General features: G+C 40.9%; 1 protein-coding gene across 5 annotated transcripts in view; it reads left to right on the top strand.

The window, feature by feature from the left end:
• LCP2 (lymphocyte cytosolic protein 2) overlaps positions 1-18,139 on the top strand; it is a 527,047-nt gene that overhangs the window by 335,898 nt on the left and 173,010 nt on the right. For 4 of the 5 annotated variants that reach the window (XM_044280889.1, XM_044280886.1, XM_044280884.1 and 1 more), the window contains one exon: positions 4,387-4,412. The exons of the other annotated variant lie outside the window; for it this stretch is intronic. In XM_044280889.1, the coding sequence (XP_044136824.1) occupies positions 4,387-4,412 (26 nt within the window). The remainder of the gene's footprint in view (positions 1-4,386; positions 4,413-18,139) is intronic. 5 annotated transcript variants of the gene reach the window in all.

The following is an 18,139-nucleotide window of genomic DNA, read 5'->3' as shown; positions in this document are numbered from 1 at the left end:
TCTTTAGATAAACTGGGCAGACCCATTGTGTTCCTCGGTAGCAACCAGGTTTGCAATAATTTTAATGCCAAGGGATGTGCCTTCAATTCCTGCCGGGCGCTCCATATTTGTTCCCTTTGTTTTCGGGCCCATCCCCGTTCCTCCTGTCCCAGGAGGGCAGCCAAGGATTCCTGACTAGCCGACATTAATTTGGGGTTACTGGCTGCTCCCCTGCGGGACCACCCTGATCGGCTTTTTGTCTCCTTCTTGTTGGATGGGTTCAGAGAGGGTTTCCATACTGGCCTCATTACACTCCCGCAGGGCTGTTGGACGGGCCCTAACCTGTTATCTGCGGCCAGCGATCCTGAGGCAGTCACCTCTCTCATCCAACTGGAGGTCGACAAGGGGTTTGTCATCGGTCCTTTTTCAGACATTCCTTTCCAATCATGGCGCATCAGTCCCATTGGTCTTGTTACGAAACTTTCATCTAATAAAAAGCGTCTCATTTACGACCTCTCTGCGCCTCATATGTCGGCCATCCCGAGTCTCAATTCACTCATCCCATCCGAGGAATATTCAATGCAATATTCCTCGGTCGACGAGGCCATTCAGTACATTTTGCTTGCAGGGGCCGGGGCTTGGTTGGCTAAAGTAGATATAGCTGATGCTTTCAAGCAGCTTCCTATCCATCCACAGCTTTGGAAGTATTATGGCTTCAAGTGGGCGGATAATTACTACTTCGCCAACCGTCTCACTTTCGGGTCTAAAAGTAGCCCGTGGCTTTTCGATCAACTGGCCAAAGCACTACACTGGATCCTCATCCATCATGGCGGGTTATCCATGGTCGTTCACTACCTGGATGACTTCCTTATGGTAGAAAGTCCTAGTCAGGTCCCATCCATTCCTCACACTCTTTTGGATATTTTTGCCCGTCTTCAGGTCCCTGTCGCTGCCGCCAAGAAGGAGGGTCCGGCCACCAGGGTCACCTTCTTGGGCATAATTCTGGATACAGTTAAGATGGAGGCCAGCCTCCCCAGCGAGAAATTGCACCGATTCGATCAGCCATCTCTCAAGCGGTCCGGTCCCACTCTTTGACCAAGGTCGAGTTGCAATCCTTGCTGGGGATGCTTAATTTCGCCACCAGAATCATGCCTCAAGGCAGGACCTTTCTCGCCAGATTATTATGTCTGTTGCCCTCCGCTCCAGAGCAGGATTCTGTTGTCCATCTCGACGGTCATGCCATCGTGGACCTGTGCATGTGGGACAGTTTCCTGTCCAATTGGAATGGCATTTCGCTGTTTGTGCCACAGTGGGGTTCAGCTTCTCCTCTCGTCTTTTCCGATGCCGCGGGGTCATTCGGGTTCGCTGCCATTTTCAGGTCCCATTGGTTGGCCGCCGGATGGCCGCCAGAATTGGCCTCAGATCCAGCTGCTCTTAAATCCTCTCCCCTCCTGGAACTATATCCCCTCGTGGCGGCAGCCCAGGTTTGGGGCCACCTTTGGTCTAATTCTTCCGTGTCCTTTGTTACGGATAGTCAGACCTTGGTGGACATCGTTAACAAAGGCAGGGCCCAGTCATTCAAGATCATGGCATTTTTGCGCAAGCTAGTCTGGCTGTCCCTCCGCCACAATTTTCATTTCCGGTGCATACATATATCAGGCGAGCAGAATAGGGCCGCGGACGCTCTTTCCCGCTTTAATTTTCCGTTTTTTTTCCAGGAAGTGCCCGACGCGGATCGGTCAGGAGCGCCCGTGCCCCATTTCAGCACCCTCACCCTGGGCTAGATGTCCTCATAGACGAAGCCAAGGGTCTGGTCAGAAAGTCTCTGTCGCGTAATACGGCGAGGAATTACCAGGCCGGCTTGAGGGCGTTTGATAAATTCTCCAGAACTCATCCAAGGGGTCATCATTCCGAAACTGCTCACATCATGGCCTTTTTAGCCCATTGTCACTACCAACTGGGGCTGTCACACAATACCATCAAACTCTATTTAGCCGGGCTTCAACACCACTTCATGCTGGATGATCCACACCGCGGGTCCTTTTTCTCTGTTCAGGCCATTAAGGCCACCCTTCGGGGTATTCAGAAAGAGGGTAAGGGGTCCCGTAGCCGTAGGCAACCCGTGTTTAGCGAGTTGTTTAGGGCTCTCTCCTCGTCTTTGGACGGTTATCCTTTTGGGCCCTCCACTAGCTTGGTCTTGAAAGCAGCCATGTACCTCATTTTTTATGGGTTTCTTAGGCCTGGGGAAGTTTTAGCCGGGCCGAACCGTCAGGGTCACCCGTTGAAACAGCATCTGTCTTGGGGCCGAGGTTGCTACACTCTCCTCCTACCCTCTACCAAAACCAGTCAGACGGGTCCCCCTACCGCAATCAGATTTTATCCGACCTCCAACATATGGTGCCCAGTTCAGGTGCTGCACCAATTATTATTACACATCCGGGTCGGTTCTCCAGACAGTCCTCTCCTGCCGCACGCCGGCAAACCCCTTACTGCCACACGGTTCATTTCCTGCATCCGTGCTCTTGCCCAAGGCCTAGGATACGACCCCAAAGTTATATCAGGGCATTCTTTCCGCATAGGGGCAGCTTCAGCCGCATCACGACATCAGGTGCCAGCTCACGTCATTCGGAGCATGGGGCGGTGGCGGTCCTCTTGCTACACTAGATATATTCCTAATCCTCAATTAGAGATCTCTCGTGCCTTTTGTTCTTTGGCTTTGTAAATCATGTAATAAAATGTTGTTACTAATGGTTGCTTTTGCCCCCTTTTCTTGGTGTACCCTCGCCGTGGCTCCCGGCATAATTCAGCCACCTTGCTCAGGGCGGGAGTCTCTGCGTACGCTGACGTTTCCTAGCCCTGACCATAAATAGGTAAGGCTGGTATCAGCCTGCATTTGTGGGAGGGGCGTCTGGCCATATATACCTCTCGCTTCCGTTCAGCCAGGCGCCCGAGCTTCACGCCCCTCCCCCCCGCCCCTTTTTTCAAGGTTTCACTGGGTATGCCCCCTTTTCTTGGTGTACCCTCGCCGTGGCTCCCGGCATAATTCAGCCACCTTGCTCAGGGCGGGAGTCTCTGCGTACGCTGACGTTTCCTAGCCCTGACCATAAATAAATTTGACCCAAATCAAAAGTGTTCAAATTGCTATGCAAAGTTATGTATGACATTCAGACAGGTAGCCAGTGACCAACATTTTTCAAGCTCTTAAACCTTATCCAAGCTCTTCAATACCAAGACAGCACAAGTGACAGTGAGAAATATGACTGTGGTACATGCATGGTAGCTGATTTTTTTAACAAAAATTGTCCCTTTTTGTAGAGTGGCAACAGGTTTGTTGTTATATTAAGTAAAATACAAACATATATAATATATAGTCTATCTCTACAAATTTCACTGCCGCAAATACATGTGCTGGTGACACTGAAGAAGCAATGGCTTTTGTTTTTACCAAAATTGTCCATACAAAAATTCTGCCTTTTTAGGGAGCAGCAGCAGTACAGTATAGGACCAGATAAATAAGGCAGGAGATGTTTGGCTGTGTAGGGGTAGTAGTAGTGGCAGCTGTAGCAGTACAGATTGGAACCTAATGGACAAGGCAGGAGATATACGGCCATGTAAGGGTAGTAGTAGTGAAAGCCGGGATATTAGTGGCTGCAATGGCAACAGTACAATATGGGACATCATAGACAGGCTGACAGTGGGATCATTGGGCTAGTGTTATAGTAAGTAGCAGTTCCCACTGTCAACAACGTCAGGTCTATTAATTGGCATCCGTCAAGGTATATGAAAATCTGTATACTATCAGCATCAGGGTTAATATTGTAAAAGATGGTAGCAAATAGGAATGAGCCACACCGAGTAGTAAAAGTGAAGAATCCTATCTAATATATGACCTAGTGAAATGTCTTTCATCCTGTAGCTTTCTGGTAGTGATATAGTTTTGTCTAGTAGCAAATTCTAGAAATGCTGTGGCAACTCAGATGCCACTAGTACACAGTAGACCTACCAGCAGCTGGAGAGCCAAATGCAGGGTAGCTTTCAAGTAACTGGTTGGAAAACAATGGTCTGGGTAACTGTTACGGTTGGGAACAGTAAGCCCTGAACTCCACCAGCATCACTGCCCCTACCTACTTGTACAATCCATTCTAAACAACGGCCCGCAACTGGAGAGCAATCCCTACTTAACTAAGTGCAGGGGTCTAAGCTGGAACAAAGCACGGAGGTGTACGGTACATTTTCCCACTCCGTCTTCTGAATGGGCATTCTTCTCCAGGAGTGAAATTCCATACTGTAAGAACTATGCCCTTTTTCTACTGTTGTATACTGTTCATCCATCATTAGAATATGTTCACACATTTTTGTGGTTTATTATGTTTTATGTTTTGACAATTGTTCATGTTTTTTCTTCAGGAAAAAATCTCTCAAGCCAAGCAAAGGTAATTATAAAATAAAGTCCCTCCAAAGCAAGCATTGTTTTATATATATATATATATATATATATATATATACATACAAACCGGATTCCAAAAAAGTTGGGACACTATACAAATTGTGAATAAAAACTGAATGCAATGATGTGGAGGTGCCAACTTCTAATATTTTATTCAGAATAGAACATAAATCACGGAACAAAAGTTTAAACGGAGAAAATGTACCATTTTAAGGGAAAAATATGTTGAATCAGAATTTCATGGTGTCAACAAATCCCCAAAAAGTTGGGACAAGGCCATTTTCACCACTGTGTGGCATCTCCCCTTCTTCTTACAACACTCAACAGACATCTGGGGACCGAGGAGACCAGTTTCTCAAGTTTAGAAATAGGAATGCTCTCCCATTCTTGTCTAATACAGGCCTCTAACTGTTCAATCGTCTTGGGCCTTCTTTGTTGCACCTTCCTCTTTATTATGTGCCAAATGTTCTCTATAGGTGAAAGATCTGGACTGCAGACTGGCCATTTCAGTACCCGGATCCTTCTCCTACGCAGCCATGATGTTGTGATTGATGCAGAATGTGGTCTGGCATTATTTTGTTGAAAAATGCAGGGTCTTCCCTGAAAGAGATGACGTCTGGATGGGAGCATATGTTGTTCTAGAACCTGAATATATTTTTCTGCATTGATGGTGCCTTTCCAGACATGCAAGCTGCCCATGCCACACGCACTCATGCAACCCCATACCATCAGAGATGCAGGCTTCTGAACTGAGCGTTGATAACAACTTGGGTTGTCCTTGTCCTCTTTGGTCCGGATGACATGGCGTCCCAGATTTCCAAAAAGAACTTCGAATCGTGACTCGTCTGACCACAGAACAGTCTTCCATTTTGCCACACTCCATTTTAAATGATCCTTGGCACAGTGAAAACGCCTGAGCTTGTGGATCTTTCTTAGAAATGGCTTCTTCTTTGCACTGTAGAGTTTCAGCTGGCAACGGCGGATGGCACGGTGGATTGTGTTCACTGACAATGGTTTCTGGAAGTATACCTGAGCCCATTCTGTGATTTCCTTTACAGTAGCATTCCTGTTTGTGGTGCAGTGTCGTTTAAGGGCCCGGAGATCACGGGCATCCAGTATGGTTTTACGGCCTTGACCCTTACGCACAGAGATTGTTCCAGATTCTCTGAAACTTCAGATGATGTTATGCACAGTTGATGATGATAGATGCAAAGTCTTTGCAATTTTTCGCTGGGTAACACCTTTCTGATATTGCTCCACTATCTTTCTGCGCAACATTGTGGGAATTGGTGATCATCTACCCATCTTGGCTTCTGAGAGACACTGCCACTCTGAGAAGCTCTTTTTATACCCAATCATGTTGCCAATTGACCAAATTAGTGTTAATTGGTCTTCCAGCTCTTCGTTATGCTCAAATTTACTTTTTACAGCCTCTTATTGCTACTTGTCCCAACTTTTTGGGGATTTGTTGACACTGTTTGATCTGTCATCTACGTTCTATTGCAAACAAAATATTGACATTTGCCATCTCCACATCATTGCATTTAGTTTTTATTCACAATTTGTTTAGTGTCACAACTTTTTGGGAATCCGGTTTGTATATACAGTTGCAAGAAAAAGTATGTGAACCCTTTGGAATTATATGGATGTCTGCACAAATTGGTCATAAAATGTGATCTGATCTTCATCTAAATCACAACAATAGACAATCACAGTCTGCTGAAACTAATAACACACAAAGAATTAAATGTTATCATGTCTTTATTGAACACACCATGTAAACATTCACAGTGCAGGTGGAAAAAGTATGTGAACCCTTGGATTTAATAACTGGTTGAACCTCCTCTGGGAGCAACAACTTCAACAAAACGTTTCCTGTAGTTGCAGATCAGACGTGCACAACGGTCAGGAGTAATTATTGACCATTCCTCTTTACAGAACTGTTTCAGTTCACCAATATTCTTGGGATATCTGGTGTAAATCGCTTTCTTGAGGTCATGCCACAGCATCTCAATTGGGTTGAGGTCACGACTCAAACTGGGCCACTACAGAAGGCGTATTTTCTTCTGTTTAAGCCATTCTGTTGTTGATTTACTTCTATGCTTTGGGTCATTGTCCTGTTGCAACACATATCTTCTGTTGAGCTTCAGCTAGTGGACAGATGGCCTTAAGTTCTCCTGCAAAATGTCTTGATAAAATTGGGAATACATTTTTCCTTCGATAATAGAAATCCGTCCAGGCCCTGATGCAGCAAAGCAGCCCAAACCATGATACCCACACCACCATACTTCACAGTTGAGGTTTTGATGTTGGTGTGTTGTGTGTTTCTTCCATACAACTCAACTTTGGTTTCATCTGTCCACAGAATATTTTGCCAGTACTGCTGTGGAACATCCAGGTGCTCTTGTGCAAACTGTAAATGTGCAACAATGTTTTTTTTGGACAGCAGTGGATTCCTCTGTGTTATCCTCCCATGAAATCCATTCTTGTTTAGTGTTTTACTTATCGTAGATTCGATGTTAGCATATGCCAGAGACTTTTGTAAGTCTTTAGCTGACATTCTAGGATTCTTCTTCACCTCATTGAGCACTCTGCGCTGTGCTCTTGCAGTCATCTTTACAGGACGGCCTCTCCTAGGGAGAGTAGCAGCAGTGCTGAACTTTCTCCATTTATAGATAATTTGTCTTACCGTGGACTGATGAACAACAAGGCTTTTGAAGATACTATTATAACCCTTTCCAGCTTTATGCAAGTCAACAATTCTTAATCTTAGGTCTTCTGAGAGCTCTTTTGTGTGAGTCCTCATTCACATCAGGCAATGCTTCTTGTGAAAAGCAAACCCAGAACTGGTGTGTGTTTTTTTATAGGGCAGGGCAGCTGTAGCCAACACCTCCAATCTCATCTCATTGATTGGACTCCAGTTGGCTGACACCTCACTCCAATTAGCTCTTGGAGATGTCATTAGTCTAGGGGTTCACATACTTTTTCCACCTGCACTGTGACTGTTTACATGGTGTGTTCAATAAAAACATAGTAATATTAAATTCTTTGTGTGTTATTTGTTTAAGCAGACTGTGATTGTCTATTGTTGTTACTTAGATGAAGATCAGATCACATTTTATGAACAATTTGTGCAGAAATCCATACAATTCCAAAAGGTTCACATACTTTTTCTTGCAACTGTATATATATATATATATATATATATATATATACAGTATTCAACAGTGTAAAACAGTTTGTATTTCCAATAAATCTATAAATAGTGTTTGCCAGTGGTATAGCATGGAGGAGCCAGGGAGGGTGGTTGCCCTGTCTGCAAAACTACCGGGAGCTCTCGGCCACCAGGGCATTGTCAAACTAATACCCAAGTCCGGTCTTCTAAAAAATAACTGTACTGATGATACGAAATGACTTAAAGGGGTTGTCTCACTATAGTAAGTCGCATGTATCATGTAGAGAAAGTTAATACAATCACCAGCCTCTCTGGTGGCCAAGATTATGGGAACCTACATTGGCTGGTGCTTATTCTATAGTGTAATTTGAATTAAACCAAAATTAGGCCGCACTGCTGCGTGAGGTTCCCCGGATGGGTGCTCTCAGCCAACAGATTTACCCAATCTATAAGCTAAACCAATATAACAAAGAAGGGGCTGGGCACTCTCTATATCTGGAGTGAGTAGTACTTTATTGCATAAAATCTTATAATTATAGTTATTACTCCTAAAATTACAATACACTCAATAACAGGTCTGGCCAGACTAAAACGTAATACACAATACCTTAGACAATGCTAATATTACAACAATCCTAAATTAAAAACAAGGTGCTCCTATAAAACTTATTGGTTAGTTTTTGATCCAATGTTCAGATTCACATAAATAATCGCATAATTTGAGAGTGACATTAAATACTCGAGATTTTCCTATAGAACTTGTGTGCTAATATTTAATCCAATGTCCAGATTTTTACATAAGTAATCGTGAAATATTCGAGATTGCTCCGAATTTCCTTATATAGTTTATAGTCTATTAGTGGATAAATCGAGAAATGTCTTATAGTATATTCGAATAGGACTGTGTGTCGATTAAATTCCCATCGCAAATACTTATTCCATCTCTAAATATGTTGTCTACTCATGAAACAGATCTACATAGGCGGATCCAATGGACGGTCTGCGGCTTCCCGCGTGGTGATTCAAGCCCAATCTTCCGCTGCTGCTTATTCACGTGAGTATCGACTTCAACAAGGAATAGTAATATACGACTTTGCTGAAATATTGGGAGTATCTCGACTAAAGATGTCATTTGCCTTTCACTTCAACTGGTTAGACTTTCACTTACTTCCTTTATGTGTTTACGGTTCCACAGGCTTATGCGGTATATTCTCGATAATTTTTCTTCAGAGAATTCAAAGCTTTAAAAAGCTGGTAGTCTTTATGTTGAATAGGGGGGTCCAATACCAAACGCGTTTCGAGGCTCTCAGTGGCCCCTTCCTCAGTGGTTGACCTTTCCTCCATAATGCTTGTCCTTATATAGGGGAGTTAGAGACATGCAAAATGGGAAATGGATCTGGTTTTCTTTAAACACTGTAATGGATTTTGTCTGGATCAAACATTGCTCTTTTCTTTAGTATGAATACTGTATTTTTCATAAATTTTCATCATGCATATTCAACAAGCTCTATAGATTATGTTTCATCAAAAAACGCAAAATATCGAAAAAACACATGTGCGATATTGGTGCGTTTTCATTGCGTTTTCCATAAAAACATAAATTTCAACAATATGAATACATATATACCCTATATATATCACTAAAATGTATATAAACATATAAAAATATATATAAAAATAACATATAATTGATACCTTCATGTCGATAAAACAATATCCCCTGAAAATGCTTTATGAAACCATCGATAGGGTCCGAAACATGGATAGGAGACTCTTTTTCGATGATATTACTGAATTTCAAAAAAGGAATGTAGATGATCAAGTTAGGATGATATTGCCATACAACGAACAATATGTGAAAATTCAAAAGAACATCAGAAAACACTGGCACATGGTCCAGAAAGATAAGATCATTGGGGCCATGATGCCAGAGAACCCATTCATTTCTTTTACGAAGGCCCCAAATCTGGGCCTCAAGGTTGCCCCATCTATTAAATCTAGAACGAAAAAACCACAAATTATACAAAAATGGGCAGACATTAAGGGGTTTTTCAGGTGTGGACAGTACAATAACTGTAAGTCCACGACCTTTCATAAAAAAAACAATGGTAATAACATCCACTTCAAATGGGTATAAACATATGAGAAAATAATTTTTATCTTGTGATTCAAGCAACGCAATTTATATCATTGAATGCCCTTGTAGACGACAATACATCGGCAGAACCAAGAGGCTATTGAAAAAAAGAATAGCAGAGCATATTTCTAAGATCAAAAAAGGGTTTCGAGAATCATTCTCTCTTGAGTCACTTTAAAAGTGTGCACAACCAGGGTCCCTCAGGTCTCAAGTTTGCTGCCCTTGATACAGAAGGATTGGAGGGGAGGGGACCACATTGGCAGGATGTCGAGAGCGGAGACACAGACATTTTTTTAATTCGACACACTCCTGCCACTGGGGCTGAACTCCAAATTTGAACTTTTTGGCTTCCTGTAAGGGTGAGCTGGGGTGGGTGCCACCGGCCGACTCCAGACTGTGCCATAATTAAACGTGGCCGGTCCCTCCTTGGCCGATGGCACTCACCTTTACTATACAACATTCTACCTTTGATAAATATAGAAAATATGGAAACAATTCTAAAGCTTTTAGCTAGCAGGAAGCCATTTTATGTCCATTTTTTATAGTTTTAAAGGAACACCTCATTCTTAATTAAAGTAGATTTCAACGGTGATATCTCCTCACCGATGTACAGGATAAGACTACAGGACCCACAATTTATCGACATGAAGGTATCAATTATATGTTATTTTTATATATTTTTATGTTTATATACATTTTATATACATTTTAGTGATATATATAGGGTATATATGTATTCATGTTGTCGAAATTTATGTTTTTATGGAAAACGTGATGAAAACGCATCAATATCGCACATGCGTTTTTTCGATATTTCATGTTTTTTTGGTGCAATATAATCTATAGAGCTTGTTGAATATGCATGATGAAAATTTATGAAAAATACAGTATTCATACTAAAGAAAAGAGCAATGTTTGATCCAGACAAAATCCATTACAGTGTTTAAGGAAAACCAGATCCATTTCCCATTTTGCATGTCTCTAACTCCCCTATATAAGGACAGGCATTATTGAGGGGAGGTCAACCACTGAGGAAGGGGCCACTTAGAGCCTCGAAACGCGTTTGGAATTGGACCCCCCTATTCAACATAAAGACTACCAGCTTTTTACAGCTTTGAATGCTCTGAAGAAAAATTATCGAGACTATACTGCATAAGCCTGTGGAACCGGAAACACATAAAGGAGCTACTGGTGCCAGTAGGTGAAACTCTAACCAGTTGAAGTGTACGGCAAAGGACATCTTTATTCGAGATTTTCCCAATATTTCAGCAAAGTCGTATATTACTATTCCTTGTTGAAGTCGATACTCACGTGAATAAGCAGCAGCGGAAGATTGGGCTTGAATCACCACGCGGGACGCTGTGGACTGTCCATTGGATCTGCTTACGTAGATCTGTTTCGTGAGTAGACAACATATTTAGAGATGGAATAAGTATTTGCGATGGGAATATAATCGACACACAGTCCTATTCGAATATACTATAAGACATTTCTCGATTTGTCCACTAATAGACTATAAACTATATAAGAAAATTTGGAGCAATCTCGAATATTTCATGATTATTTATGTAAAAATCTGGACATTGGATTAAATATTAACAAACAAGTTCTATAGGAAAATCTCGAGTATTTAATGTCACTCTCAAATTATGCGATTATTTTTGTGAATCTGGACATTGGATCAAAAACTAACCAACAAGTTTTATAGGAGCACCTTGTTTTTAATTTAGGATTGTTGTAATATTAGCATTGTCTAAGGTATTGTGTATTACGTTTTAGTCTGGCCAGACCTGTTATTGAGTGTATTGTAATTTTAGGAGTAATAACTGTAATTATAAGATTTTATGCAATAAAGTACCACTCACTTCAGTTATAGAGAGTGCCCAGCCCCTTCTTTGTTATATTTGTTTTTCTATAGTGTGCAAGCACGGCCACTGCTGATGGATTGCAGGGTGGTCATAACCATGGAAACGAACAATGTATAATATGATGGAAAAATTAATCCAGCCAATAATCGAAGCAATATGGACAATCGCAATACATTAATAAGTGCCTCGTATTAATTTTCTCTACATAACAAATGCAATTTGCTGAAGTGAGACAACTTTAGCTTTAGGGACTTTAGGAAGAGACTATATTAAAGGGGTTGTCTGAGTTATTTTTTTATACTTTATATGTTCCGAACTAATCAAATGTAAGTAGTTTGCAATGCACTTACTTAATCTACAGTGGCTTTCTCAGATTTCACTGATGGTCACATGACCTGTGATGTCAGCTTCTCTCCCTGCTCTGATGATGTCTCCTACACAAGCCTAGTCTGTGTTTGTGCATAAGTCCTCACTTTGCTGGCCACACCCCCTGCACTGCAATTTGCTGCTGTCTGCCCTGTGTCTACCTCCCACTGGATTCTTCAGAAAAGTTTAACCCATTCTGTAGCATCGGGGCTGGAGGCTTTGCTGAGGAGAGACAGGATCTGCCCTCCTCATGCTGCAGACACAGAGCTAACAGACTGGATGAGTTCTGCAGAGCATTGCAAGAAAAGGTGGGGGAACATCCGGTGTGTATCTGCAGTGTCATTGTACAGTTGGGACTTGTAGTCCCACACATATAACATGCTGCTGACTATCCCAACAGTCAGACATTTCACTCAGGGCAGCACTGTTATTCACTCCATTTGCAGAGCAGGTGGAGGGGCACAAATATTCACAAGGAAAACATCAGAGATTGTTGTTATTGCAGGTAAAAAGAGGGCAGAAGAGAACTAGGGAAAAGAGAAAATAGATAAAAAAATTTGACTAAAACTTTTTAGCTTATGTATATATTGTTGACCATCAGAATTACAGTGCTATATATATATATATATATTTTTTTTTACATAACTCGGACCACTCCTTTAACCTCTTAGGGACCGGGCTAGTTTTCACCTTAAAGGGACTCTGTCACCAGTTTCTAACCCCCCCTTTTAAAACTATTGTTCTCTCCATGGTGCCCTTGTCATTACAAAGCTGTTGTTATAAGATAAATCCGGCTTGTAGTTTTGATAAAAATCGCTTTTATCTAACCTGTCAATCCTCTGGATAAGGTGCCCAGGGCGTTTCTGAAGGTCTGAATCTGCCGCTTTTCGCCGCCGCCGTTGGTGCCCAGCTCCTCCCATGATCCTTTCAGCGCCACCTCGATGTAATGAAATCCGCCTCCGGCTATCCTCAGTGCCCCCTCCTCCTTTTCAAAGATCTCGCGCGTGCGCACAGGCCTGTGCCTGATGCGCCCATGCGGACTTTTAGATTCTGCCTCGTGGAGCGAAGTGCGCATTCGCGCATATTCGCGCGCGTTCGCGCATTCGCGCGCGTTCGCGCATGTGCGCGCGCATGCGCACTTCGCTCAACGAGGCAGAATCTAAAAGTCCGCACGGGCGCATCAGGCACAGGCCTGTGCGCACGCGCGGGATCTTTGAAAAGGAGGAGGGGGCACTGAGGAGAGCTGGAGGCGGATTTCATTACATCGAGGTGGCGCTGAAAGGATCATGGGAGGAGCTGGGCACCAACGGCGGCGGCGAAAAGCGGCAGATTCAGACCTTCAGAAACGCCCTGGGCACCTTATCCAGAGGATTGACAGGTTAGATAAAAGCGATTTTTATCAAAACTACAAGCCGGATTTATCTTATAACAACAGCTTTGTAATGACAAGGGCACCATGGAGAGAACAATAGTTTTAAAAGGGGGGGGTTAGAAACTGGTGACAGAGTCCCTTTAAGGACCAGGCCATTATTTGCAAATCTGACCAGTGTCACTTTATGTGGTGATAACTTTAAAACGCTTTGACTTATCCAGGTCATTCTGAGAATGTTTTTTCGTCACATATTGTACTTCATGACAATGGTAAAATGGAGTAAAAAAAAAAAAACAACACTTTTATTTATAGAAAATACAAAATTTACCAAAAATTTTGAAAAATTAGCAAATTTCCAAGTTTCAATTTCTCTACTTCTATAATACATAGTAATACCTACAAAAATAGTTATTACTTTACATTCCCCATATGTCTACTTCATGTTTGGATCATTTTGGGAATGACATTTTGACATTTTATTTTTTGGAGACGTTGCAAGGCTTAGAAGTTTAGAAGCAAATCTTGAAAATTTTCAAACATTTTCAAAAACCCACTTTTTAAGGACCAGTTCAAGTCTAAAGTCACTTTGTGAGGCTTACATAATAGAAACCACCCAAAAATGACCGCATTCTAGAAACTACACCCCTTAAAGTATTCAAAATTGATTTTAAAAACGTTGTTAACCCTTTTTTTTGGGCAGATTTTCCATTTTAATCATTTTTTACCAGTTACAAAGCAAGAGTTAACAGCCAAACAGTATTTATGGCTCTGATTCTGTAGTTTACAAAAACACCCCATATGTGGTCGTAAACTGCTGTATGGCACACGGCAGGGTGCAGAAGGAAAGGAATGCCATACGGTTTTTAGAAGGCAGATTTTGCTGGACTGATTTTTTGACACCATGTTCCATTTGAAGCCTCCCTGATGCACCCCTAGAGTAGAAACTCCAAAAAGTGACCCCATTTTAGAAACTACACCCCCAAGGTATTCAAAACTGATGTTATAAACTTTATTAACCCTTTGGGTGTTCCACAAGAATTAATGGAAAATAGAGATCAAATTTCTAAATTTCACTTTTTTGGCAGATTTTCCATTTTAATATTTTTTTCCAGTTACAAAGCATACGCCTTTTTGATCACTTTGTGTTGCACTTTTTGTGATGTAAGGTGACAAAAATGGCTTTCTTTTACACCGTTTTTATTTTTATTTTTTTATGGTTTTTATCTGACAGGGGGATCATGTGATATATTTATAGAGCCGGCTGTCACGGACGCGGCAATACCAAATATGTCTATTTTATTTATTTTTTCTTATTTTTAATATTTTTTTTTAATTACTTAATTGTGGAATTTTTTTTACATGTGAGACATTTTTTTCAATTTTTTTATAAAACCCTTTTTTCTCTTTTTTATTCTTTCTTACACTTTGTGTCCCTCATAAGGTCAGGGGACATTTGACTTAATTTTTTTTACTCTATTGATTTTTCCTGTAACTGGGTCTGACATAGTTGCCCCAGTTACAGGGGAAATACACCCCCCAGAGAGGCTGTACAGCACTATACTGTGCTGTACAGCCTCAGTGCAGGACTGATTGAGTTCTATGAAAGACCCGACAGCTCCTGCACTCTCCTGGCCCCGGCAGTCACGTGAGCACTGGGCCGGAGCAGGAAGCGCATAGCTCAATTTAGTGCTGTGTATACAGTGTTCTAGAAGGCAGGGACACCTGGGAACTGTCCCTGCCATCTCTCTGGGTTGCCCTGATGTCACTGACAGCGGGCAACCCGCTCTGTAGATGCACGATTAGCTTGCAGCTGCAATCTCTGAATGGTCGTTCCAGAACGTCCATTCAAAGTTAAATAATCACCCATAAGAAGTTTATATCCTATGGGTGGATGTGAAGCGGTTAAATTCCTTTGCTTTTAAGACAGTGATTAGTGTTGAGCGAAGCTAGCTTTGGAAGCTTCATCCGAAGTCGCTTTGTTCAAAAACTTCAGAATAGTACTGTAGGGAGATCCGTCTCTGTACAGTATTAGAATGTATGGGCTTCGATGAGCCAAAGTAAGTTATTTGCGAAGTTGCGTGACTTCGTTAAATAACTTCGGTAGTTGATTTTAGCAATTGAAGCAGGTTTGGTTGAAAGTTTTAAAGAGGTTTTCCACTTTAAAAATCAACTACTGAAGTTATTCAATGAAGACACGAGTGACTTTGCGCATAGCTTACTTCGGCTCATGGGGGCACATACATTCTAATACTGTATGGAGATGGATCTCTGTACAGTATTATTCTGAAGTTTTGAATGAAGCGACTTCGGATGAAGCATCCAAAGCTTGCTTCGCTCAACACTAATAATGATACCTTACAAAATTATTCAATTAACATTCATTGTATGTCTACTTTACATTGGGATCATTTTGTAATCAATATTTTATTTATTTAGGCTGATAGAAGACTTAGAATTTTAGAAGCCATTTTCCAAATTTCTAGAAAATTTCCCAAATTTACTTTTTACTTGACCAATCCAGTTTTGAAGTGACTTTGAGTCCATAATAGACACCTCCCACAAATTAGCATGTTTTAGAAACTACATCCCTCAAACTATTCTATAGTGTTAGGCGCAAATATTCATATTGCGAATTTTCATCGTGAATATTGCCACTTTTAGAATTTGGGAATATTTTTAATTTAGTGTTATATATATTCGGATATTCGCAAATATTCTAGATTTTTTTTTACTTGAACACATCATCCTGCCCTGCTTCTTTCTTGTGGGCCAATGAGAAGGCTGCAATGTCTTTTTCAGAGCTTAGCAACATTCCTAGCAACCAATAGAAAAGTTGCCTTCCCCTTTACTATATAAGAACCTCCCTTGGCTCCCCAGCTATTTTCAGCAATTTTTTGCATTCATGAGAGAGACAGCAATGTCATTGCTGTGCTCTGTGCTTTGATGTGTCAAACTCATTACATTAGATAGTTAGCTGTGATAGGTTCTGTTGTCCATACATACATGCTACAGACATAGTTCTGTGATCTCACAAGTTCACAACAATATTTAGTGCACCAATCAGTAATATGTAGTCAGACCTGCTAAAATGCGAAGTTGCACGTATGGCGCAAAAATATGCACATCATTAATCTGCTGATTTGACCTTATTTTAGGAACTACACCCCTCACAGAATTTTATTGAGTGTAGTGAGTGTTTTGTTCCCATAGACGTTTCACAGAATTTAGAGACACTTTGCTGTGAAAATTAAAACGTTCAATTTTCCAATAAAATGTTGTTGTTGTTTTACCCCAGATATTTAATTTTCACAAGGGCTAACAGTTTCCCATTTTTTCCTAAATATGGCAAAACTCCATATTTGGTCTTAAACTGTTGGGTGGGCACACCACGGGGCTCAGAAGGGAAGAACCACATTCAGAGGGAAGATTTCGCTAGAATTTTGTCACATTTGAAGATTTTCCTGGGGTACCAATACAGTATAAAATCCAATTTTTGAAACAAAACCCTTCAAGGACTTGACTTAGGCGTATAGTGATTGGCTTTACCTCACAGGTGCTTCATGGAATATTTTAATATTGGGACATGAAATGAAAAATAATATCATATTTCAATTAAATGTAGTTTTAGAAGCAAATATTACATTTTCACAAGTGATAACATGATTAATAGCACCCCCAAATTTTGTTGCATAATTTTTGTCAAGTACAAAAATACCCCATATGTGGTCATAAACTGCTGTGCACAAACTGCAAGGTCAAGAATAGAAAGAGCACCATGTGCATTTGAGGCCTAGTTTAATGATTTATACAGCACTGGCCGACAGCTGAAGAGCCTTTGAGGTGAAAAAAAAAAAAAAAATTATCCACAGCAGATGGTGAAAAGTGAAAATTGCTATTTCAGTGGCATGTGTGCTGGCATGAAAAAAAAATAAAGTGACCAAATTTTTGGAAGCTACGCCCCTCATTTAAGTGCTGGTATAAGCATTTTTATGCATTTTACAAAAAATAAAGCACAGTAAACGGTGCAAAGTGAAAATGCCATTTCAGTGCCTAATATGTTGTGCCCATTATGTGTAGTGATGAGCGGCAGGTGCCATATTCGAATTTGCGATATTTCACGAATATTTAGCAAAACATTCATGATATACAGTATTCGCTAATTCGAGACTTTGTTATATTCGTACAATGCTATTCTATTGCTAAAAACCATCATTGAAATATTCGTGTGCGCATGCGCATTTTTCGCATAAGATAAACTATATTAAATAATGAAGAATATTCTATTCTAGCCTTCTCACATTGGACCACAAGTAATGGCCCATTACCGGCCTGCTTTTTGCTTTTGGTCTAATGTGAGAAGGCTAAAATATCTTAGTCAGTACTGAATTTGAATATTCTTCATTATTTCATCGAATCACGTAAGGGCGTTAAGCAACTTTCCTATTGGGTTGGCTTGGTAGAATTGTCGAATATGTTGAATATAGTGCTATATTCGCAATATGAATATTCATTTTTATTTATTTATTCATCTGAACCCATCACATTTACTATCACTAATGGGTTCAGATGAAAAAATAAAAGAATATCAATATATTCTAAATATTTGTGAATTATCGAAGTGCCGATATTCACGAGAAAAATTTGCTATTCGAATATTCGCGCTAAACACTAATCATATGCCAGTTTGAAAACTAATAAGTCTTATAATTATGCTTTGTTTTCTGGTTTTAACAACACCCTAGTTGTGGCCCTATTCTTTTGCCTGAATGTATGAGAGGCCTCTGGAGTATAAGAG

Source organism: Bufo gargarizans, chromosome 2 (genome assembly GCF_014858855.1).
Source record: "Bufo gargarizans isolate SCDJY-AF-19 chromosome 2, ASM1485885v1, whole genome shotgun sequence".
Classification (NCBI taxonomy): domain Eukaryota; kingdom Metazoa; phylum Chordata; class Amphibia; order Anura; family Bufonidae; genus Bufo; species Bufo gargarizans.
This window is presented reverse-complemented; position numbering and strand designations above follow the sequence as displayed.